At 34.1% G+C, this 25,837-nt stretch overlaps 1 protein-coding gene across 2 annotated transcripts in view; it reads right to left on the bottom strand.

Annotated features, from left to right (window-relative positions):
• EPHA3 (EPH receptor A3) overlaps positions 1-25,837 on the bottom strand; it is a 337,528-nt gene that overhangs the window by 223,642 nt on the left and 88,049 nt on the right. For both annotated transcript variants that reach the window (XM_037152357.2, XM_037152358.2), the window contains exon 3: positions 21,508-22,168. In XM_037152357.2, coding sequence (XP_037008252.2) covers positions 21,508-22,168 — 661 coding nt within the window. The remainder of the gene's footprint in view (positions 1-21,507; positions 22,169-25,837) is intronic.

The raw sequence follows: 25,837 nt of genomic DNA, 5'->3' as shown, positions 1-25,837 counted from the left end.
ATTTGATACCCATTATTACGTAAAAGTAAATTTTCACCCTCTTCTCTGATCTGGATTTTTGGTTATTTCCTTTTCTCTTTGAGGTCACATTTTCAGTCCACTTCCCAATATGTTGAGGGAATACACTTTTATGCTTGAAAAACTTGTATTGTTCAATCTAATATATATCAATATGATAAAATATTAAAATTAACAGTTTATTTTAATAACAATTTTCTTAGGCTGTAAATTAATTTTCCTATAACTTTTTAAAGGAATGTTGAAAATTCATAAATACAAGATTTTATATACTTAAATTAAATATTAGAAATTAATGTCTTACTGAGATGAACTAGATTAAAAAATTAATATGGCTATTATTTATTGTTATGCGCTCAGAATCAACTAATTTTCTATTTCCTATTGTTTCAGATGCATTAAGAAATCAATTTTGTGGGTATACTGTATTTATTAGGCTTGTATGTGAACAGCAAATTAATTCACTGTAACTGTATCTACGGGCTTTTACATTTGCATTTCCTCTAATTTTTTTTCTAAAAATACGATGTTGTAGTTAAGTTTCTTTGATATTCAGTTTTCATTTTTAAACTTTTGTGCACCACTTAACTACACATTGACAACTGCACACACTCTGTCAATGAATACCAGTCAATGTGTGTAACTGTTTTCAGTAGAAACTACATTAAAATTTTTTTAAGTGAATCTGAGTAGGCATTTTATCTGGGGACCATGTGTCTCACAGACCAGCCATTTCTAACTAAGGATACTAAAGTCAAAGTTACAGCAAATCTACTTCACAATGTTACCACTCATGCCAAACATAATATTGAAATACCAGCAAAATGACTGTGTTATGCACAATACACTATAATTAACCTTGTAAATTCACTGTACTTAAAGCCCTGATATTTTGTACTTTGGGGAAAGGAACCAAAGTGCTGAAAGCAAATGTGAAATTTGTTAAATGAATTTTTGGAAGCTTAAGTCATTTGACCTTTCCAGTTTAAACAACCTAATAGAAGAGTTAGTCATTCTTGGACATGAGACATTACAAATAAACTGTCGAAAATAATAGTCATCATGTTCTGGGACATCCTGACTGAATTATTACAGTAAATTTTTCTGAAGTGTTAAAATGGATAAAATAGTAATACTTAGCCTCCTGAAATCCCAGGTAAAGCTGTGAATCAATCAATCGCCCCTCTAATACCCCAGCACACACAGGGAGCAGGCCTCACAGCGTGTTCCAGAAAGGACACAGAGAAGTGGACAAATTCCGCTCCAAGTTTCAGGGTTTAAATTTATACTGTGGCATAAATTGTTTTCATTTATATATTGATTTAAATATTCTATTTTTAGTGATACATGCTTTTTTACCTTAATTTAATATTTACTCAGAAACACACAGGAAATAAATTATGATTGATTGCTGAGTAATCAGAGACCCGGAAGTGATCCCTTGGGCTTATGTCCTCAGTATCTAAACAAGACTGCCTCCAAAACCTGAGGTCAATTTCAGAATTTAAAACAGAGAGGCTAATACTTATTTCATCAAGGTGATTTGAAAAAATTCACTTAAAAATGATGAAGCCCTAAGTAGCCACAATTAAAAACTCAATCTGAGAACTTCTGTCTCTCTACTTGGAAACAAAAGGTAGAGATGGAGACACAAAATAATAATAACAATATTGCATGAATAAATACACATACTACTCATAACAAGGACCAATTATATATTTGACTGAACATTTTCATATTGCACTGAAGGACTTCTGAGTACCAGTTCTTCACTGATTTCTCTCTTTTGAATATTTTAAACCAAGTTTATTATGCAATAGGTATGTACTCTCACTCTCTCATTTTCTGCCTTATAAGCTATTCTCTGCTTCCCTTCATATCTATATGTGCATTCCCATACTTATTTCTGCACTGCCCTCTCACACAATCTTACAGTAGAATGCATCTCAGGGATTTAAGCATTATTAAGTCTCAATAATCATACTTGAGCTTCAAACTTTGTGTCATTTGGAATGTACCTAATTATTTGGCTCTGAATAAGAAGTGTTTTTCCACATGTTAAGAAAAAATAATGTCAAAAAATAAGATATTTTGAATGTAATGAGATCATAATGATATGGCATGCCTTGCTTTAAAAGAAATAATATTGAACCAGGTTAATCAGATCAGCAAAACAAATACCTGGAACTTCCAAATAAGCCCTTTGTTGATAACTAGCTGACTTTCCCCCATAACTAAGGCTTTATTCTTCTTATGAGAAAATCTAACACTTACTAAGTATTTATTATGTGCCAGGAACTGTGGTGAAACATTATCTCACTTTATTCTCTCAACAATACTACGAAGGAGATGCTATTGTTTCTCTTGTCATCTCCAATTTATATGTGAGGAAATAAACCAGAGTGGTTCATCGCTTTGTGCAGAGTCCCATAGTGATTAAGAAGTAGAGCCAAAATAAAACCCAGGTCTTCTTCTTTATACCATTTATCCTGATTATAGCAGCAATGCTTCTGATCATTGTATTCTATGAAGGAAACATTGTAAAATATTTAACTGCTTAATACTTTACCACAGTAAAGAGAATGTATTGTAAACATTTATTGAAATGTCAAGGTCACCTGGCTTATTTCACTTAGCACAATGCCCTGCAGTTCTATCCATGCTGTCACAAAAGGTAGGAGCTCCTTCTTTCTTTCAGCTGCATAGTATTCCATCCTATAAATGTACCAGTTTTATCCACTCATTTACTGATGGGCATTTAGGCTGTTTCCAGCACTTGTGTATTGTAAATATCACATGACCTCACCAATAAGAGGAACCTAGTGAACAAAACAAACAAACAAGCAAAGTAGAACGAGAGTCATAGGAACAAGGAACAGACTGACGGAGACCAGAGGGGAGAGGGGAGGGGATACATGGGAAAGAAAGGGAAAGGTCTAGTCAAGGAACATGTAAATGACCCATGGACATAGACAATAGGGTAGGGATTGACTGTGGGGGAAGGGTTGTGTGGGGCAGAGGAGAGCAACAGGGGAAAAATTGGGACAACTTAATAGAACAACAATAAAATAAACAAAAAAGAAAGAAACCTCAAGGTCACAGCTATGAATATTTCTACTTGCTTTCTGCATTCTGGGGTCCTGGGAAGCACATGAGGTTTACTCAAGCAGAGAACACTGGGACCCCATAGAGGCCCCAGGCAAGTATAATTTAAACACCTGTATTTGTTACCATAGTCCTTCTGGCTCTTGCCCCAGACCCAGGCTGCCAATCGTGATGTTTACCATACTCACTGTATGTACTCTCTATGCATTTTCAACTTCAAAATTGTCTTTTCCTACTGGCTTTGAAACTGAATCCCCCTAACAGGTTACAATTATGTTTCTTAAATAATGTGACCTTGTTGTTGACATAAAATAAAAATCTTCCTGGTGTAAAATCATGGCATTTTAGGAGACATTTTCCACCCTGGATTCCTAGCATAACAATTAGCAAAACATGTTTCCTATAAAATCATTTGGGAGAAAAACACATCTTCCTTAGACTGCAGGCTACCATAGTCCAATTGTATAAGCTGGCATCAGTTTAAAGAACATGATAACTACTAAGCTAAGAGAAACACAGACGGGAGTGAATGATTGACATGTGTAAAATCTTACAGTTGGTAGAAGATGTAGATTCCATCTAGTCTACTTTCGAACCTAGTGTACTTTTAGAAAATTGTTGTAAACTTGCCAGAAGCCTTCAGAGGATGCTTAGAGTGTCCTCTGAGGTTCATAGAACATACTCACTGAGTTTCTTAGACACAGAATGCACTAGATTATAAAAGGCATTTTTTAAGGTTAGAATCATCTTAGCAACAACACATAATTATGCACCATAAATGACCAGCAACTGAAAGTATCAAATAAGGTGTAATTACTATGTTATAACCTTTCTAATCTTTACACCTTAAAATAGATATACCAGGATGGATTATTTCAACTATAGGTAATTTGACTATTTTCAAATGCTTTTTCATCTACAATTTATATTTTTTAAAGGAACACATTAATGTTTCAATTTAAGTTAATACTTTTCTTTTGCTTTAAAGGGGGAAGATTTACAGTTTACATCTTCCAAATCACAGAAGACTTTTGTATTTGTGTATGACAAATTAAGTGACTGTTTTTTCTGTCTATTTCTTCAACATTTAAAGACTATTTAGAATGTATGGTCTTTATAAAGGTATCTTTATCTTTAAACTCATGACTAGTCTACCCTTCTTCCCTGTTCAGAGATTAAGGCAATTACTTTTCTGTTACTTACTCTTTGTAGCCTTTCTTTGAAAAAAAGAAAGTTATAAAATATAAAAGATGAACTGGTATAAGGCAAACTATGTGTTTTCTAGTAGAGTAGAATTTGTTTAATCATTTTATTATTAACTAATTATTCTAATTTATTTATACCATTGAAGGTCTCAATATCTTAGTTTTTTAATCAACCAGTAAGTTGATCAGCTAAAGGTTTATATTATGTCTCTATTTTATGAAGTTTAATTTTAAATATTTCTAATAGAAAAATATCTGTAGGAAATAGTGATGTTTTAATTCTCTAAAATAACAAAAGGTGAGAGTATAGCAAATCCCTAGGTTTAGGTACTTCTATCTCTACCATTTATACCTACATTTGAGAAAGTTACACATATTTTCTTGTTGCTTCAATTATAATACCTGTTATACATTGGGACAGTGCATATGTGAAAAAAAGGAGAGTATTAATAAGTAAAGAAGTTGTTAAAGTTACATACAAGATGCATCTATTATGTACAAATTTTGAACTATATTCTGAAAGGATTTACGAAGGAGTGGAAGCTGCTAACATTAGAAAGACCACAATCTATAGCTGTAACAAAGCTTGCTTTTTAAAATTCACTTTATAAACAATTTAGTACCCATATTTTAGTGCCATAGTTAAAGGTTTCCTTCTAATTCTAACTCTTAGATAATATTGTCTAGGACAAAGCATGCAGCCCCAAATTCTCTCATAGATATTAGATTGAATAAAATGATGGACAGAGGGAAGAAGAGGGGGTGAGGGCAGTGGGAAGATGGGGTAGGCAAAGGGGAAGAGAATGGGGACATCTGTAATAGTGTAAACGATAAAAGTAAAGTAGAAAATGATGTAAACAAGATACAAATGTATAAAATCACGTGACACAAGCATTTCATGCTAAAGAATCTTACTGGATCTTTGTGGTGAAAGTAGAAGTATATTAATGTCAAATAAATGCGATCTCGCCAACCCTGCTGGGTAAATCTCAGGTTTATTTCTGGACTATGAAAGTACAGAGACTGTCCTCTAACACTGAGCTGAAGACTCCTCTGCAATGCTGACCCATGTCTGAAGTTTACAGCATGAGTTTGGCTATGAGCCAACAAGAACAAAGTTTATATTTCTTTATGGCAGCTCAGTGAGTTTTCGAATGTTCATCTGCTTTACCTACTGTGCTTAATAAAAAGCAAGCCAATGCATTTTCTCATTTCCTTTTCATCATTAATAAGAGCCACCACCAGCCTTATGAAAGATACCGTCTGCTTTTACTTTTAGCTTCCTTTCTCCAGGAGCTCTGCACTGAGCACTATAGAGCACCCTTATCCCAACCATCATCATGACGCAGATTTGGATGTAAAGCAGTGTGTATGTCTTCTCACTAAAATATAACCACTATAAACAGTAAAAGCCCTAGCAAATTATTCTGTTCCTGAGCAACATTTGAAAAGAGGTTTTACTAAAATAATGACATAGTTGCTTTATACAAGCCTTTAAGAAAGCTTAAAAGGTTAAGAAATTTCTGACTGCAACAAAAAAATTGTAATCTGTAATACCAATAACATTTTCAAAGAAAAAATAATTTCATAAATGATTCTCATGCAAAACAATTTGATCAGTAACTTAAGGAATTGTACACTTTAAGCAACATTTATTTACCTAAAAATGTGTAAACCTTATTAGTATGTGTTATCTCTACAAATTTTGAAAGTTATATATATTATATTTATTAACTTTGTATGCTGCCTCATTTTAAAATCAACAAAGAAATACAATAATTCATGCTGCAGCCCAATACTATGTGAAGTTGTTTTATATTTTAAATTTTTCTACACTTTTTAAATTTGTTTTAGGAAATAAAGGCATTCCTTTTTTTACTGTTGCTCAAGTACAGCTGTCTCCATTATCCACCACACCCCCACACCCCAGCCATCCCCACCTCCCATCCTGAAACCTACCCTCATTTCGCTTTGTCCGTATGCCCTTTATACATGTTCCTTGATGTTCCTTCCTCTAGTATCCCCTCCCCACTCTCCTGTAGACTGTCAGTTTGTTCTTTATTTCAATGTCTCTGGTTGTATTTTGCTTGCTTGTTTGTTTTGTTGATTAGGTTCCACTTATAGGTGAGATCATATGGTATTTGTCTTTCACCACCTGGCTTATTTCGCTTAGCATAATGCTTTCCAGAAATAAAGATATTCTTATAGTTGATATGTAATCTTGGTTACATTACTTTCAGGTATACAGTAGAGTATTTGACATTTCTATACTTTACAATGTGATCACCCCAGTCATTCAAGTAATCATCTTTCATTTGTAACTTTATTGTAGTATTACTGACTATTTTCTCTTTCCCCTTTTTATCCAAATAATCGATCTAAATTTATACCTAGAGAAACTAAAGAAGAAAACCAAAAAAATCTCCAATTAAGGAGAAGGAAGAAAATAATATAAATCAGAACCAAAATAAAAAACAATTATAAGCAGTTTTTAAATCACTTATAAGTACACATATTACAATAATTAAAGTGTATACATGCTAAATGTATATAACATATACATGTATATTTAAATCTGTATATATATATATTTTATACTAGCAATGTTTACAAGCTCTTAAAAACCAGTGTGTGTAGAAAATATGTTAGCCATCTCCGAAATTCATTCCCAATCTGCCACTTGGAGCCCTGTCAAGCTAATAACGAAGCATATTGTGCAAGCGTACACATTGGGCACACAGTGAGCGTCTTTCTGAGCCCTGGTTCCCCACTCGCCATCATCTCCTATCAATCATGTCCTCAGCAACAGCAGGAGCAATGGAGAGAGAAGCAAAGGTAATTAGAGGCGTGACTCAGTTCCACATGGCCAGGAGATAAAGGCCAGAGATTCCCTGTTCAAACATCTTTGTGTTCACATTTCATGCAAATCTATATTGAAAAAAGAGGAGAGTGTTATGTAAATGAATATGAAGTTCCTGCCTTTTTAAAGAGCTAGTGTCAATCTTTGGATGTCAACTTCAATAACCAAATTTTCCAGCTATGCCTTTGGCAGCCAGACTTGCTAATTTTCACATTATGTTGACTTGCAAAGAAGCATGAAATGAAAAATATTAATTTATTATATTATGTTAGAGAAGGATTAAGTTTCAGAATTAGACAAACCCAAATTTACACCCTGACATTGTGATACGGGGCTAATTAGTTAAGTTCTCTTAGCCCTGGTAAAATATGGCAATTAAAATTTATCTGGGAAGGGTTTCATTGAGGGTTAAGTGGTATGTTAATCAGGGCACCCACTAGACAATCAGGAAATGGCACTTCTTGTATATTTATGACTTACCCACAATTCAAGATAGACTAAATCACTATAAAATGCCTTTTAAAAGGTGAATAACAGAGCACAAAAGAGTATAAAGGAAAAAATAAAATTGTGAATTTGGTGTCAAAAAAGTACATTGCAAGGGCATACCTGTTTTGGGGGTGTAGGAAGACACATAATTCTGTGAACTTCTACAGGGAGTACGAACAGGGTACCAGGACCATAACATGAATCAGTTATGGAAAGTAAAAACAATTTAGTAGCTCAAGAAACACAACCACTCCTTTCACTGGAGCCAGAGGTAAATGCCCACGATGGGGCTAAGAGAGGGGATATGGTAGAAAGTGTTAAATAGCATCCTCAAAAGTATTTTTACAATAATTACATCCCTGAGCTGCATGGGCTGTTTCTGAAAACATGGGCTGGAGGGTTTCCAGTTCCTTACAGCCCCTAGGGTGGCTAAGTGACCACTGGTCACTCAGAAGTGCTCTGCACTCAACTTCCAGTTTCACAACTTACTAACCAACTGTTACCTCAGACAACTGCTCAAATTTTCTAAGCCTCTACTTTCCTCTCATGGAAAGTGGGGACATGATGGCACCTTCCTCATAGGTCATTGGAAGGTTGAATGAACTGCCAGGCTCAGCTAGGAGACATGGCTATTCCCTCCTCTAAAAACGGCTATTTTTAAAAGAAACAGCTGATGTTGAGGTGCTGGTCTAATTTTCAAAGAAGAAGCAGTCCTGGAACTAGAAGCATAGAAACCTTTCATACAAAGACTATTAATACAATATGTGATGTGATACAGCCACATCTACCTATCATCTTTGCATTAGTATCACATTGCAGAAGAAACGAGAGTCAAATGTCAGATTTGATTTCATGTCAGCACTTCAGAGTACCCTAAAAGGGAACTAAGTCCATGGCAGCTGTTCGGACTCTGCAGAAGGAAATGCCCTCAATCTCCAAATGCTTTCTCATTGATGTCTCTTTCATTGCTCTGTTCACATTCTCTAAACTCAAGCCACTGAATGCCAGTCACTTTGCCCGGCTCCTTGCAAGTAATATTCTTCCTCTCTTTTAAAATTCACCTCAGGTCAATATTCCTGAAATCTTTATTCTTTCTCCCAGATAAGGAATCTTAGTTTTGTCTTTGTTTTTTGCAGGTATCACTTTCTAATGATCTAAATAATTAGTAGGACTTCATATGTCTTCAAAAGTTATAGAAATTTCTAAGTAAATTCCAGAAAGAAAGAGAGTTCTTAAGTATACTCAGGCTTGAGCCAGGGTTCCAGTTCAGGCTCCACTAAGTACAAATTGAACTTTTAGCTTTAATTCCTATCTCTACCTAAAAAAAGAAGTGATTCTAGAGTAAGGTTTCTCTACCTTGCCATTATTGACATGTTTGACTGGGGGATTTTTGCTGGGAGGCTGCCCTGTACCCTGTAGAATACCTAGCAGCAGCACTGACCTCTAAACGCTAGATGCCAGTAGCACTCGCCTCTTCCATTGTGGCAGCTAAACGTGTCTTCAGACATTGCCAAATGCCCCTGGGGGCAGTCTCACCAGGGCTGAGAACATTGCTCTAGGCTTTAAAATTCTGAGTGGCACAGTGAAAGAATTTGCATTAGCGTTTGATTTCTAGATATTTCCACCAAAACTAAGTTCTTTGAGGGCAGGCAAGTGTTTCTGTTTTGTTCAGTGCCACATTTCCAGTGACACTGGGTATAGTAGGCACTCATTATATTTTTGTTGACAATAAACAATGTCGCAATATCTAACTGTGTAGAGATTGAAAACCCTCTATTCAAGACATCTTAGCAGCAGGTTTTTCTTATGGATGTTTTGCACACTTTCATTTAACATAAATTCAGTTCCTATCACCTTTAGAACATAGAATGCTTGAAAGCAAGAACTATTCTTCTTTCCCACAACATATTAATCAATTATGTATGCCACTCAACTTTTACACATGCTGACTGATAGATTGAAATATTTAATCTCTAATATTGTAGCACCACAAAGACAGCAAATAGATCCAAATCTCTGAAATACAGATTTTCTTCTCCAATGACTACCAAACAAGCAAAAATATTCCTTTCTAACCAATTACATACACTGATTCGTTTCTGAGTTGCACAAAGTGTTCTTTATGCATTAATTCAAGAATGGCATCACCTCGACCTATAGCATATATGCTTTGCCTTTTCTAGTTGAAAGAGTCTTCATGTCAAAAGGCACCAGCCGCTGTCAATCACAGCATCCAAGTCTCAACTTCACAGCAGTGCAACTGACCGCTGAACAGAGAATTCAGGAGTATTTCCGTTCAGTTCTTTTGCTATTAGAAGCCATACTTGCTTCTTATTTGTCTTTTTTTTTCAAGTACAGTTTTTTTTTATCAATTTCTCCCATCCCAGCCCCCTTATTTGTCTTTTTATAATACAAAGGTCTGTGGCTGATTCTATGAGAGTTGTTATGACTTTCATGATCTTGAGTCACCTTTGGGATCCATAAGTTTCCTCTCCCAGAAAAAAAAATCTGTGATTCGAAATTCACATTGTGACTGTGTTTCTAAAGGACAATCACCAGCTACGCATCTCAGAGGGACTATCCAAACAGTAGTAAATCGCAGAATGACCAAAGTGCCTGATACATATTGCTTTTACTGCTATTGATTCTGTTCCCCAAAAGAGGCATCCAAAAATGATTATAGAGTTATCTGCCAACAGCATATTTGTCCACACCTGGAAGGTGAAAAATGACAGCTGGTTCATACGTACACTCTGTCCAGTCATACAATTCTTTCCAAATGGCTCTTACTTTAAGAGCACTTTCATCAAATATTATCAAAACTCATACTTCTCTCTACAATTGTTCTCCATTAAAGTTTAGGACCAGCTGTCAGAGTTGTAATGTAAACCCTTATTAGCTCTTATAAGTTCTGCTCTGGAACTAATAAGGGATTGTCAAAACTCCATACGCAGACCTAAGTGGAGGGAGAGATCCCAGGAAAGAAGGTGGAAAGTGTTCGATGAAGCTGTACTGGCAAAGCAATCATTGTGGAATGATTACCGATGCATTTCACAGAATCTGAGAATCTCAAGAGGGAGAAAAATCTCTAGTTCTAAGTTTATTCTGCAGAGGGTTTGATTTCTCTTCTTCTGGGAGGGGTCGACTAAAAACAATGAAACAAATGATCAGAAAATTTAATAACTATCAGTAATCCTCTTTAGAATTGGTACATGCATTCTGAAAAATTATGTTGCATTTTCTAAATTTTAAAACATAGAAACTTTGGCAATATCTCAATAGCTAAAGGACACATGGACAAAACCGAAGGGGAGTAGGATTGAAGGTGAGAGGGATGGCTTGGGTGGGTGGGGATGGTGGGGAAAAATGAGATAATGGATGTTTAACTAGACTTACTGCAGTGATCATTTTGTAATATATATAAAAATATCAAATCATTATGTTGTATACCTGAAACTAATATGTTAATTACTTATCAATAAAAGTAAAAATGCAAAAGAAAGAAGTTTGAACAATCAAAAATTAGTATTATTTACAAAAGCCATCGATTATATAATACGTAAGCTTTAAAAATTGTGTTTAATCAAATGCCATCCAACAAAAAAGAACCAAAAAAAGACTGTCTCCATAAACCCCAAAGTATTTTAAGTGAAAGAAATAAAAATAGAAATGAAACTTCAAGACCTCCTGCAGAGTCTTACTAGACTTGGCAGTAAATTATGATGGCAGATCCATAAGCTATATGGCAGTGTTATTTATCAAGATGCCAAACTCAGTTTAATTTTTATATACTCAGAATAATCAATATCCCTTCTCTTACAAATAAATAGGCATAGATGTGACTATTTCTTGGAAGATTCTAATCACTTTTTAGATGAGTTTAGATTAATAGATACTTAGTGAATGGTATACAAAGATTCAATGATGGAAACAACTTATTTCAAGTAAAACAAAAGCTATTTTCTTTTCTGCAATTGGACATATATATTTTTATGTTTTAGATTTGCTCAATGAATAGTGTCCTGGGAAGCTTAATCCACATTTTGCCACAGACAACTCTTTAACAAATAAACCATTCAATTGGCAAATTATTTGTATTCTCCAAAGACTATACTTTTGACATATTGGTGTTGCCTAAATGATTATTTGAACCAAATCATTAATGGCCTCTGAAAGTTCACACAACTTAGAAATGTAGAAAATAGCACTTGGTCAAAAGCGGGTACCCTACAGCTATTTGATAAGGGCTGTGAACTGGGTTAGAACTTTAGGAAAATACCTGAATGCTGACCTATAAAATGTTCTTCCAGGTTATGATAAAGGGTGGTAAAGTACCTACTGAAAGAGAAAATGTCTACTATTTTCCCTCTTCAAACAATAAAATTAAAATTAATAAGGTTATATAGCTAAATTAACCCATGTAAAGTACATGAATAGCATTTTACTTAAACACTATAATTCTTATTCAGTTGTAATTCTGTGTTAGAATGTTACTAGCATTTATAAAGCCGCCTGTGATTTTTAAGGTCTTTTATGGTGGTTCATGGCTGATCATTTAACTTCCTCTTATTCATTATGAGGTATTTAAATGGTTAGATAGGAATTTGTTCTACTCCCTAAATTTAAGGACAGGCATATCTGTCCTAAATATGTTTGCAATTAAACTGTCTCTGACTGCTCAAAATAATCTGATTTTTAGTATATACAGAACAAAGAATTCACATTTCTTCCTAGTATCTTAAACATGAAAATCCATGGTTCAAATTTATACTGTTTGTTTCCATACAGACTCAAAAATAAACTACATACTTAAATAAGTCACAAACGAAATATGCTCCCTTACTTTTCCTCTCTTTTTCATATTTGAAAGGAGTTTTTACTTAACTACTATTTAGATTGTACATTGACACAATTTGATTGAAAGTTTCCAGTAACATCACACAGTAATCATATAAACACATTTAACATTTACTTCATACAATTTATATTGTTTTTTTCTGCTGTCTTTTTTCCTATTTGGGCGGTTCTTAAGTATGCATAAAAATACTGAAATAAATTAAATCTACACAGAGTAAAGTGGATTGACAAATATTGGGTTTGCCAAATAGTTCCTTTAGTTTTTCTGCACCATGGCTCTAGTAGTATTAGTTGTCTTTAATTCCATTCAAAACAATTTTGTTAGATTGTATTCTAATAGTTGTCATATCAGTAAGCATTTAAAAAACTCATCAGAATTGGTGAATTGTTATGCAACCCTTTTAATATTGAAGAAGAAAGAGGCTACACCACATTTTTATCACATTATGCTTTGTTATTTCAAGAAAGGTAAAAATGCAACTGAAATGCAGGAAAAGATTTGTGCAGTGAATGGAGAAGATGTGGTGACTGAGTGAACATGTCAAAAGTGGTTTGTGAGGTTTCTTGATACTATTGATATTTTGGTCAAATACTTCTTTTCTGTGGGACTGTCTTATGTATTGAAAAAATGTTTAGCAGCATCCCTGGCCTCTACTGACTAGAAGCCAAATAGTGGGAGATAGCCAACATAGTCAAAATATCCAAATCAATAAAGTTATTGGTGAAAATAAAAAAGTATGCTTTATTTTATGGAGAAAACTAAATGGACTTTTTGACCAACCCAATATTTTATTTACTTCATTACTTATTTTTGGCTCACATAGTTTTTGCAAAGCAAAGACATTACTTATTATTATATCCTTTCCAACTATCTATTCCAGTCTTTCATATAATGACTGTAATTGCAGAACACAGTATAAAATAATTGAAGATTTAATGTGTTTGAAATGTAGCATTTTTATTTTATTTTGTTAGTATTGGTTGCTTGTTTCCTAAGCTATATTTTCTCAAATCAGTTAAAACCTGAATATCTCTCTGGGTATACAATATAAAAATGCCCATCTACAAATTCAAGGTCGCTTTCGAAAAACCAGTGGGAAGACCTGTGCTAGAAACAATAAGCAACTGAGACATGTACCAGATGGGAAAAATCAAGAGCTGTTTAGAAGAAAGAAAAGAAAAAGCAATGCTAACAATAAGGGACTAGAAGAAATATCACCTATGATTGAATAGAATGGGGATTTAATGAAACAAAAAATGAAGTCTCTTAAGAAAAAGAAATCCTGATTGAAAAAAGGTGGACCACCAATGACGGAATAATGAATACATAATTATATACATTTATTGTAAGATATTTTCTCTCCCTCAAGGTGTCTCTAAAGTCTAAGGTTTAAGTGGAGAAATAGAATAGTAAAAGGATAAGTTTGTCATATATCTAAGTGTTTTAACACAAATTAAACCAAGCAAGCAAGGAAGGCAATATATTCCAATAATACTGCTGACTGACAATAAAAAGGATCTCCAATACCTTTCATCCCATGCCAGACACTGAACAGCGGGCTAAAAATCAAATTTGTTGGAAATTCTAAGGGGTGCGTTTCATGAATGAGAACACTGAGGTTCAGACTGGTTGGCCGCGCATGACTGACCGGCAGCACCCTGCTGCCCTTGAGCCCAAGCAGCAAGATACCAGGGACCAGCAAGCTTTGCTAAACAGAAAAGTGAATGAAAATTCAAAATTGAGAACAAACTTGGAGAGGTTTTCTGCATTGTGTTAATGTTGCTAAAACTTATTCTATAAATTGGTGAACAGACACAGAAATTTGTATAAATCAAAGGTTCTATAGCTATTACAAAGCTGTCATAACATGATTGCTTAATTTATTTGAAAGTTAGAGTATGACTTACAAGGGGCATACTTTTACTTAAATAAATTCATTTGTTTGAAAAGTCATTGGTGTGTAACAGCTAAAGACAAAGTAGAAGAGAGGGCTGTTGTTTTACACTTAAAAAAAAACAAATAAAATTTCATAATTCCAGATAAGAAACCTGATCATTTCTGTACAGTCCTTAAAAGATGAATCCATACTTTAAGAACGAATTGTGTGAAATTAAGGAACAAATTTTAGCATCTTCATAAATTGATCTTTTTTATAGGTATGAAACTATTGGTAATTGATTTTTGCAAGTCAGTAAAATCAATATTCACCATAAATTTATAACAGAAAAAGTATTCTCTCAGGTATATAAAATCTTACTGCTTTATTTCATGTACTCCGTACATGTACAGTCATGTGCACCGTAACGACAGTTCAGATAAATCTCGTCATAACTTGTTGCAACTGTATGTGCTCCAATAGTCCAATTCTTTTCAAATTAGGAACATGAGCATCTTTATATGCAAGTCATTTGGAAAGGTCTCGTGAATTCAAAAATAAATAATATAAAATATGTTCTCACAAGAATTTACAGTGTAAAAATGCAAAGTTCTATAGAAATCTCTCAGTATTTATTTACTCAGTAATTGTCTACTTGAGAACTTAAGTATAATCTGCCAAGTTCTAAGCACAATGTTTCTGCAAAGATGTGGCTCATCTTCTCAAGCAACTACCAGTCTTAGAACAACTGGAAAGAAATGCTTCTAAACTCATTCAAACAAATGAATACCCTGCGGTTCTAGAAGGTGCACATAGACTCAGAAGGTTTTAAGAAAATTCTGAGAATTTAAATTTTCTCCAGCTCTTCTGTCAGGGCAAGCAGAATCTTTAAATCATTCTGTTACTGAAACCTTGATGGCTTCTTCAAGACGAAACCTTGAATTTTTCTTCTGAACTGACAGAGAAATAAATGGAGAGTAAAAATTGGTATTGTTAAGTCCTACGTGAAACAAACGTAATTATGAATAATCCTCAAAAAGCCTAGATGTCTTCATGCATCACATCAAACACACTTTTCTATGAAGCTGCTAAAGTACAAGAACAAGCAACAAAGTTAGCATTCCACAATGAATGCACAGAGATAAAGCACAGAGCAACAGATTCTTCAGTGACATTAATAAGGTATTTGGTACATTAAGTCTAAACAAAGTTTGTGGGAGCAGGGATATTTATAGTAACCTCCTGGTGTTTGCTTCAAATGTAATTAATTGACTAAATAAAAACCCATTAGCAGTTTCCTTTATTCTCTTCAAACTGAATCAAAGCAGATAACATAATTTATTAGCCAGGATTTAAAAAAAAACATAAAGATCATGAGGTTTCCTTGGAATTAATGTGAAATTTCCCCACACCTCCAATCTTAAAAAGTGAAAAAATTAGGCTGGGATGTGCAATAAGTATGAAAGATTTCCCAAATGAAATAAGTTACGTAAAACAAGGTAGTCAAAGATTGAAAGCAAATAGCAGATGATTTACATTTATACTTTTAATTTTATCTTTTTAAAAGTAGGTTTATGGACATCTTATAAAAACAACTCAACCTGTTTGACTATATATTTAACATCCTGAAAGTTTGCCCAGATTTCAGAGACATGGCCCAAATGAGGCTTGAGCCACACACACAGTAAATTAAGAGATACCACAATTTCTTACTCTATCATTAAATTGAGAAATGAATTTCTTAAACTAAAGCCATATTTTAAAAGTATATATCAAAGAAATTGTGAGAAACCCAAATCTGATACATTATTTCTTACTTTTCTCACTAATCTGTACCCTTATTAGTTGAAGCATGTATAGTTACTTTTAATGTGCATTTCTGTTTTACCAAATTTATTATAATAAATACTTTCTACTTTCCTGGAGCTGCCTATTTTCTGCATGTCAAGTTTGCTTGGAATGCAATCTCTGATTTCTTATCAACATTTCTTTCACTGCTCCCTAATTTGCTTCCTCTAACCAATCCTTGAAAGAGAAAACTGCACCATTTTCTATTCTTATTTCCTCATGTTTTCTAGATAGCAAAGAAAAAACACCAGCAACAGAAAGCATTTGTTGCTGAAAATGTTAATTTCCCATCAGTCATAGACTCCCATATCAATATCCTCTTCCTCATCAATACTCATACCTTGTTTTCAGCTTAAACTATTATTAACTATGTTTTCTAATTCAGTTAAAAATCTATGTTTGCTTGGAGGCAGAGACCAAAACATTTTATGACACATTCATTTGCACACCCACACACTCACATTTTTGAATTATCAGCTAAACTAATTTAGCAGTGATAATGCCCATCTTTGTTTGACAGGATTTGGCACACATTAAAGGCTTGATAAATGTTTAATAACTGAATAAATGATAAAAGGATATTGTCTACTTTTCCTCATTTTATTTTTAATTTAATTTAATTTATTGGCCTGACATTGGTTAATAAAATGGTATAGGTTTCGAGTGTACAATTCTATAGCACAACACCTGCAGCTTGTGTGTTCACAATCTAGTCTCCTTCCATCACCATTTATGCCTCCTTTATCCTCTTAGACCTCCTCCTACCCCGCTTTCCCTCTGGTAATGACTATACTGTTGTCTGTGTCTATGAAATTCTTCTTGGTGTAATCCCTTCACTTATTTAACCCAACCTCCTTCCCCTGGAAAGCTGTCTGTTTTTGTTCTGTATCTCTGAGTCTCCTTCCTATTTTGTCAGTTTGTTTATTTTGTTCCTTAGAATCACCTAACACCTGCCAAAATGGTCATCATCAATAAATCAACAAACAACAAGTGTTTGGGTTGATGTGGAGAAAATAGAACTCTTATGCGTGTCCTTGGAGGGAATGAGGATTCATGTAAACACTGTGGAAAAGAGTATATAGTTTCCTCAAAAACTTAAAAATAGAAATGTTGTATGATCTGGTGATTCCACATCTGGGTATATATCCAAAGAAACCCAAAACACTAATTTGAAAGAATATATGCACCCCTATGTTCATTGCAGTATTATTTACAATAACCAAGACCTGGAAGCAGCCCAAGTGCCAATCACTAGGTCAGTGGATAAAACAGTTGTCATAAATTCATTCCCCAATGGCATACTACTCAGCCATGAGAAGAAGGAATTCTTACTTTTGTGACAATATGGGCGTACCCATACAGTATTATGCTAAGTGAAATAAGTCAGTCAGAGAAAGACATGTTCCATAGAATTTTAATTTTTCTCATTTTTTAAAAAATGGGTTTTAGTGAAAGTTTGCATTATATATGGGAGTAGATTAATGCCATGGTTAGAATTCTGATTCTATATACAAAGACAATCTTGGTATTGCTTATGGTTCTGAAAGTAATGGATAAGTTTTTAAATATAAAATATGTTTATTAAGATATTTTCCTATCAAACAGAGATTGTCCCATTTTCATCATTTAGTCACTGTCCTGAATATCCATTTAGAGTGGAATAGATAATTCAGAATATTTCATTCCTGAAGTCAGAAAACAGCCTGGTTTCTGTCGTCCCTGCTGTGCCCCCTATAAGGCCTCTCTGTGGAACAAATGCCAAAGTCTAATGGGACTTTTTCACATTTTAAGATTTTGAGATAATGATTCAATAAACAAATTACAAACCTCACCTTCTGAAATGTGTAAGCTGTGTAAAGTCATCATCCCTTTCTTTCTACACCAAAAGTTTCTAAGCACAATGAGTCCAAAGCTCAATTCAAAGGCTTCTCATTATTAATGAACAATTTCCATTACATAATTTTGAAATACTCAAAACTAATCTCTTTTTCCCTTATATTACCAAGGCACCTTTGTAGGCCTGGTAGAAGATTTATTGGTCTGTTTTGCACTAAAATTATTCATTTATGTAGCTATCTTTCATACAAGATTGTGAGCTTCTGGAAGGCAGATATAATGACTTATTCATCTATGTTTCCCCTGTGTCTGGCACATTAATAATTTGTACTAGTAGATGGTCAAAAATTATTTATTGAATTAAATTTGGTAGACTTTTTAATGCTTAAGGTGCATGACAATCCACATACCCAGATTTTATTAGATTAGGCTAAACTTAATCTTCCCACAGTATGACATTTTGGCTAACAATCTTCCTTAAAAATCTAGAACCTTGTCTTAACGTATTCTTAGTTACTTTGTGCCAACTTTTTGTGGCCGTACTCATTCTTCAACATACAGTCCTCTAACTCCAGTGGAATTTGTGTCCTTGCAGGCTTCCCCGCCTCTGTCACCACCAGACTGAATCACAAGGAAGCAGTGTGGGTTGTGGTTACAGCTGCAGACTTTGGACTCAGGCTGCCTGATTTCAGACCTCAGCTCTCACAGTCGCTCATTAAGGAACTTAAGGAAAGATATTTCAGCCATCAAAGCTTCATTCTCATTTTTTAAATAGGAGTAATAATAGTATGTATTAAGAGGTTGTTTTAAATGAAAAATAGAATAACTCATAAATATTACTTAATTTAGCACTGTGTCTGGCATCAAATAAGTGCTTTAGAACTGTTTTAAAATTTTTTGAAATTTTAATACAGTGTTTGAAATGAAGTAGGTGTTTATTAAATGTTTGTTGAAGTGAAGTGAAGAACTCTCATTTTCCTGTTTTAGGCAACTGAAAGCTATGATTACTTATTATTGTGTTTAAAAAAACTCTCCTGATGTGTTTAAAATCCATCTCTACGTTCACTCCAAGTAGTAAATAGACCAAAGTATTGTTCTATCTTTTTCTAAAAGAGTAACATGATGTTTTTGTAAACAAAAAAGCAAACTAAATAAGACTGAACTCATGAAATACATGTCTATTTAGCTATTATTCATTTTTTTTACTTTTTTGTGCCTGAATTGAAGTACTTATGATCAAATGCTGATTTGTGAGAATCACAGAAAGCTATTCTGATCAGCCTACAAGCTTATTAAAACCCAACCAAAATCTAAAAGTTAAGAAAGGAAATCATAACAAACACTGGCATAATCACTGATAATAAAAACAAATGACAAGCCTCAAGCCATGCTGGTCTACACTATCACAGATTCAAGGCTGCAGGATTGATGTATGTGTATTGGATTTCCAAGGCATAATAAAGTATATATGAAGCAGACATTAAAATTAGTATTTGTTAAAATCAAATTGGTTTATACTGAATACTGCACATAATTCAGAACAAAGTAGAATGCTTTGATACCTTGTCTAAGAATCTGAATACACAGGATTTGTTGATTGTGAAGAGAAAGGAAGCCAAAATGCATCTGACAGCATCAGCAAATGTCCAGAAATGACCATAAGAATGCGTCCCATCCTCAAATTACATGACTGAAGTATCATCCCTTTCTTAAATTCCAATCACATCCCATTTTACGCACCATCTTTAATTCTACTAAAATTGTTTTATTGATTTATTTTCAAGATATTTTCTTAGAATATGTTATATTTATGCATATGTGTCTCCTATTCTGAAACCAGTATTTTTAAATGCTGAGAAAGTCAGTAATAATGTACCATTTTTTATAGCAAAGCTGCTCTGGTGATGCCCTTCAATGTAATGATTAGAGGATGTAAAACTTTGACCTAAATGTCTTTTCTGGAGTAATTTGACATGGAATGTCATTGAATAGCATAGTAGTTACTTTTAAAAAAGTGGTTCAGTAAAATAAGGTGAGGTTAGAAAAGTGGTAGCAATACTGAATTTCTTGTGAGCTTTCTGAATACAACTTAATGATACTCGTTAAAAAAAGTATTCTACTAAAGTGTGTCCACAAGTCAGCATGCGTGATGAACAAATAATTTACATGCTTTGTTTCTATTAGCACTTTTATGTGAGTCTACTTCACTGATACTTACTTTCCAGTTCTTATAACTATAAATGAGACATAAAGCACTATGTAAAATCATTTAAAATTCAAAGATCTAATAATGATTAGGTTTCTGGCTCAGTGGAATATTTTATGAGCCGGTGTTGCTTAGAATTGATACATATTGTTAAAATGAAGACACATCTAGTCCTCTGGGTCTGAGTATCAGACACTGGTTCCATAGGGATCAAATTGCAAGAGATGGACAATTTTTTAATTCCTCTTGAGCTGAGCCTTAATTATTTTGTTTAAAATTCATCTCCCAAATATCATATCACAAATAATATCATGTTAATAAAATACAATTCAAAGTGGAATATGAAAGCTATTTAGACCACTCTCTCCACTCATATATATAAAAAAGAGTTGCTAGTGTGTTGTTTTAATTACATAACTTTCAAAACTATACTTTGAAATAGTATTTTAATGGTGTTTGCCAAGGATCTAAATAATACTGAGAAGTATGAGGCTAGAGCGTACCATTGCTGTTATTAATTTTTTCTATAAACTATGTTGTTAGTCAAAAGTAAAATGCCATGTTCTGTTCAAATTGTTATTTAAAGGTAAAATTATCTATAAAGTATATTAATTTCTTTCCCGTGGACTAGAGACTTACTGAATGGTCATAAGCAGAATACTAAACTCAATTCCTTTGGCAGAGTGTAATAACAAAGGTGTTAAAACAGACTAGATTCTAAAGAATAGGTATTTAACTTTTCCTACGCATTTATACATTTCAATTTGAAAGTATAAGAAAGTACTATTAAGCTATGAGACAGACAAGCACAACGCTAATCAACAGCACTATCTAATTCTCTTAGAATTAGATTACCTTAGTAGCAATGAAGTTTCTTGTCTCTCCATAAAAATGACAGAAAAATACGTTTTCTTAGAGTTATACTATTATAGTCATTATATAGCAGGAAAAAAACTTAAAAATAGCATATGTAACACCTCTAGTGGGATGTACTCCAGCACCACATACTCAAATATGTTAATATTTTTAAAACAAACTATGAATCAACATATCAAGTGGGACAAATTTGGTCTATAGATAGGCTCTGCTCAGTTTAAGGCACGTTTTCTTTCCAAGTGAGGGCAGACTAAATGCATTTCTTTCAATGACTCTACGATGAACTCGCGGGTGAGAAATGAAGCTCTAACAAAAAGAGGAAAGACTTACCTTGGCACACAAAACCTCCTTCTTCATACCCAGCATTGCATGAGCACTTGCCAATGGGTACAAGCCATTCACCTTCTGTACTGCAGTACATCCTGGGAGGGTCATCCTCCTTGGAATTGTTAACACAAGAACCCCTGACCTCCACCAGGGATTGGGAATCCATGGGTACGGTGTCTGGAAACATAGCCAGGTTCTTCACTATAAATGGGCACTTTTTGAAGTACACTCTCACGGACACCAAGGCAACACAGGCCCCCACGTCTTGAAAAGCCAAATAAAATCCCTTTTTGTTAACAGGACCTACTTCTCTAACTTCAGTGTTGAGTTTAAGAATACGATCCCCAAGATCCATTTGAGTGAAGCTTTCATCAGCTGCAATGGTATCAATCTTTGTAAACTGATGCTCCCGGAACTTGACCCCATGATCGTCGTCAGACTCCATGTAGTACAGGTTGAAAGTCTCCTTGCAAGTTCCCAAAACAAATGGAATGCTATTACAGTCCCGTAGGGTGAACTTGAGCTCCACGTAGATCTTCTGAGCTGAGTTCCTGGGGACCCAGTTTGTCCTCAGCCAGTTATTTTGGCTGTGCTCCATCACATTGCACACCTGGTACGTCCTGATGGGTGTGTAATGCTCATCAACACCACTAATTTCTTCCCACTGAAGAAACAATGGAGAAGAAAGAGTTAATTAAGTTAAGTATAATGAATAAATAACAAATAAGACCCGGGTGTGAAGGGTGTCACGGAACATACAAAATAAGCAAAAACTTTAGTGTTACCCATTAAAGGTCATGGTGTAGAACAATGCCATAGCATTCTTGTTTTAATTTTTTTCATTATTTGCAAGGTCCTCTGAGTTCATTGGCACAAAGAGATTTATAATTTTGATGAACACAATGTGAAGTGCATTGCAGTCTGTGGGACATTCAGGGTAAAAGTTGCTTAGCATTTCACTGGAGCTAGCCAAATATTCCAGAGTCAAGCCCTCAAATCAGGTGTCTTCAATAACACTGTAAAATTGTTTTGTTGGATAGTTCCGGATTATATTTTACTTCTTTGTTTATTATTTTAAAAGAATGAAAATATGATTGCATACATTCATCTTTATTAACCGTCTGCCAATTCAGACCACATTTTGGGAAACCAATATATGGCCAAGCAAAATGAGTCTAAATGATGTAATTACCATTTATCTTCATGTATGAAATTTTAAACATAGTCACTTAAAGGAATGTGTGTTGGTAGACTATGCAAGAAAATTTTAAGTAAAAATATAAACATGCCTTCTTTCACCCCCAGTGTTCAGTTTTATACAAGCAAGAAATAAATGGCTATTTGGGTCATTGCTGTTATTAACAGTTAAGTGTCATTGTAAAAACACTTAAAATGTTACAAGACCTTTTTACAAAAATGAGGCCTTGCTTCTCTGGTCCTTGTAACATGTTTTGAGAAGATTTTAAGCTAGCATCAGATGGTTTATGTTACTTACGATTCTACTATTATACCCATTTTGCCTACTGTTGCCAGCAAGATACATCTTGTAGCATATCATTCTTGAATTCAGTCTTCCATGGCTCCTATTGCCTATGCAATAACTCTTTCATTTCACATTTGTGTTTTTCCAAAAACTGGTTCTACATTTACACTTTTCTAGAGGTTTGAATTGTGGTTAGTGAATTATGTTTCACTATACATATACTATTTTCTTGTCAACGTGAGTGCTTTCATTGTTTTCAAAAGACACATTTGATCATTTGTTTACGTATAACTCTAACTGGACTCTGTTGTTTTTTCCTTGATGTCTTTCATACTGCACCCATTCTCAAGAAACTGTATGTATTACACAACACTAATTAAATGCCCTATTCATTCATAAATTTACTTCAGGTCTATGTTAAGGTAAGTTTAGTTTTTTTTCAATGCTTTTGCTAAATTTTATACCTCCTCATATCCTCCATAGCATGCAGCATAAAATTTCACCATATGAAAGATGCATAAGAATTCATTTTTTCTTGTAATACATATAAAAATCACACAAAGAAGTAACAAATATGAAGTTCTAATTAGGTAATATATCTTAATTTTGTAAGTAAATAAACACAATCCTTGGGAATCTCTTAATAAATGTATTCTAAATTTTATTCCATTAAAGGAATGGAATGGCAAGTTTCATCTACTTTTAAAGTAAATTAATAGCATTTAAACTATATTAAAAATTTTAATTTATATAAAAAACATAAATTTTAATTCATAATTCCTTGTCATAAAATAAGATAAAATGTTAATTTATTAAATTGAAGGTAACCACAAGAAAAGAAATATGATATTTATGTTGCCTTTGATATCATTAAAATAATTGTTTATATTATGATGCTTGAATTATCAAAACCAATTTGTGGACTACCAGCAACATGGCTCAAAATTTTCTTATTCTCTTTAGTTCTCTTATAAACCTAAAAACAAAACAAAAGCAAATAAGTAAAAAGCACTATTTATTTTAATAAGCTTGGTCATTCAGAGTTTAGAATATAAGAAAGGCATTCGTTTTCTGGAGGCAAAATTGGCTTGACTTCATGGTCACACTCCAGGTCCAACAAAGACACAAATTTTGACTTTAGACCTAATATACAAAACACATTTATATCTTAATATAAAAAAGAAAATATTCACACTGTGCTTTTAAAAATCACCAATATGTCATTTTCGAACATCCACCCTATGAAGACTTTATGAAGAAAAGCACACATAAGAGTCTCAGTTTTGAGGATTTTACATTGTGATTATAAGAAAAAATTAATATGTGTTTAATATTAGAAAAAATTTAAAGAGTGAACAGAGTTGGAGCTACAAAATTCTCTGATGTTAAAAGTCATTATTATGTGGAATCCTCTATCACTATGAAACAGGGTGCAGCCAAGAGAGGGGCCCCAAATAAGGATTTTGAATGAGGTCCAGAACTCACGGTGACCAGGAAATATTAGAAAGATATAAAGGATATCCTCACCCCTTGCCCGCTGACAGGTGTGAGTTGGGGGAAGGGACACATGGAACAGGAACCTGCAGAGGTATTTTGTACAGCAACAGCTTTGCAGCTAATCCATGGCATGGTCATTTAACATATCTATAACCTTTCATTGGTTTCATAGATATGTTAAATAGCTGTGGCTGTGCTTTGATCCAGGGGGATGGAAGTGACTTCCCCCCAAGTTGGTTACAGCGCCTGCATGAGAGTTTGGAGAGGACTGGCTCCATGACATAGGGTCATACCTGCCCATACTCACAATGGCAGCCCAGTAAAGTTGGAATAATACAGGAATGCTGGCAGGTGTAACCGATTGTAGGAGGAGTCAGAAATGGGGGTCCAGAAGAAGGTTGGTATAGGGATTTAAACCCACATTTGGCAGCCATGCAAGGAAGAACCACACAGTTTTGGCCAGAGTGGGGACCCCGCAGCTTTGTGGTGCTTCTTTTGGCCACATGGCTTAAGAAGTAGGAGAGACTTTGCCTGGAAGAAAAGAGGGTTCAAGGACTTTTGTTTGTGGGCCATGACTAGGTGCTGCATGACTTTGGATTAACTGAAGATCCTGGTGGCAACACAGCTAATGGTGCCAGGAGCTTGAATCACGGACTTCTACTTTGCCTGAGATATGGTACCCCAGTTTAGGTCAGAGGGAGAATGAAGGACTGTGTGTGTGTCTGTGGGTATCCTAAAGTACTTTGATATTTTAATGGAGATAATCAGTCACTACTCTAAGTCTGTATTGCTTTAAATAAACATTTCCTTTCCTTTTCACAAATCTCTGGCATTGAGAGATGTCTTTCCTCTGGCGGCAGACAATGTGAGCCTAGTGGGGGCTACTTTCTGTAATAGTATATGTACCCCCTTTGGCCCTGTTGTGTAACAACTACATTGGTTCTCCAATGTCATTGTAAAGGATAGATCTAAGAAAAACTGCAGAGATGTTTTTTGTGTGCATTTTATAGAAAGTTAGATAATGAACATTATTATTTTAAAATAGCCTAATTGACTTTAAAAATTTTAGTTCAAGATTTCCTTAATAAATATAAATTTGTGCTTTGATGAATCAATCGCAAATTTATTCTACTAGGCAAGTATGGACAGCATTTTGCTAAACATCAAACAGAAGAGATCATAAAGAGACTTTTGCAATTTAATGTAAAAAATTATTTTTAATTATGGAGCTCTCTCTCTCTCATTTTCTTCTCTCTCAATGTTCATTTGGCAAGCTTTCATAAGTCCTTGAACTCAGAGGTATAAATTGAAAGAAGATAATGCAAACAGCACCACGATGCTTTGCATGTAAAA

Source organism: Artibeus jamaicensis, unplaced genomic scaffold (genome assembly GCF_021234435.1).
Source record: "Artibeus jamaicensis isolate MK-2021 breed Jamaican fruit bat unplaced genomic scaffold, CSHL_Jam_final contig_3113, whole genome shotgun sequence".
NCBI lineage: Eukaryota > Metazoa > Chordata > Mammalia > Chiroptera > Phyllostomidae > Artibeus > Artibeus jamaicensis.
This window is presented reverse-complemented; position numbering and strand designations above follow the sequence as displayed.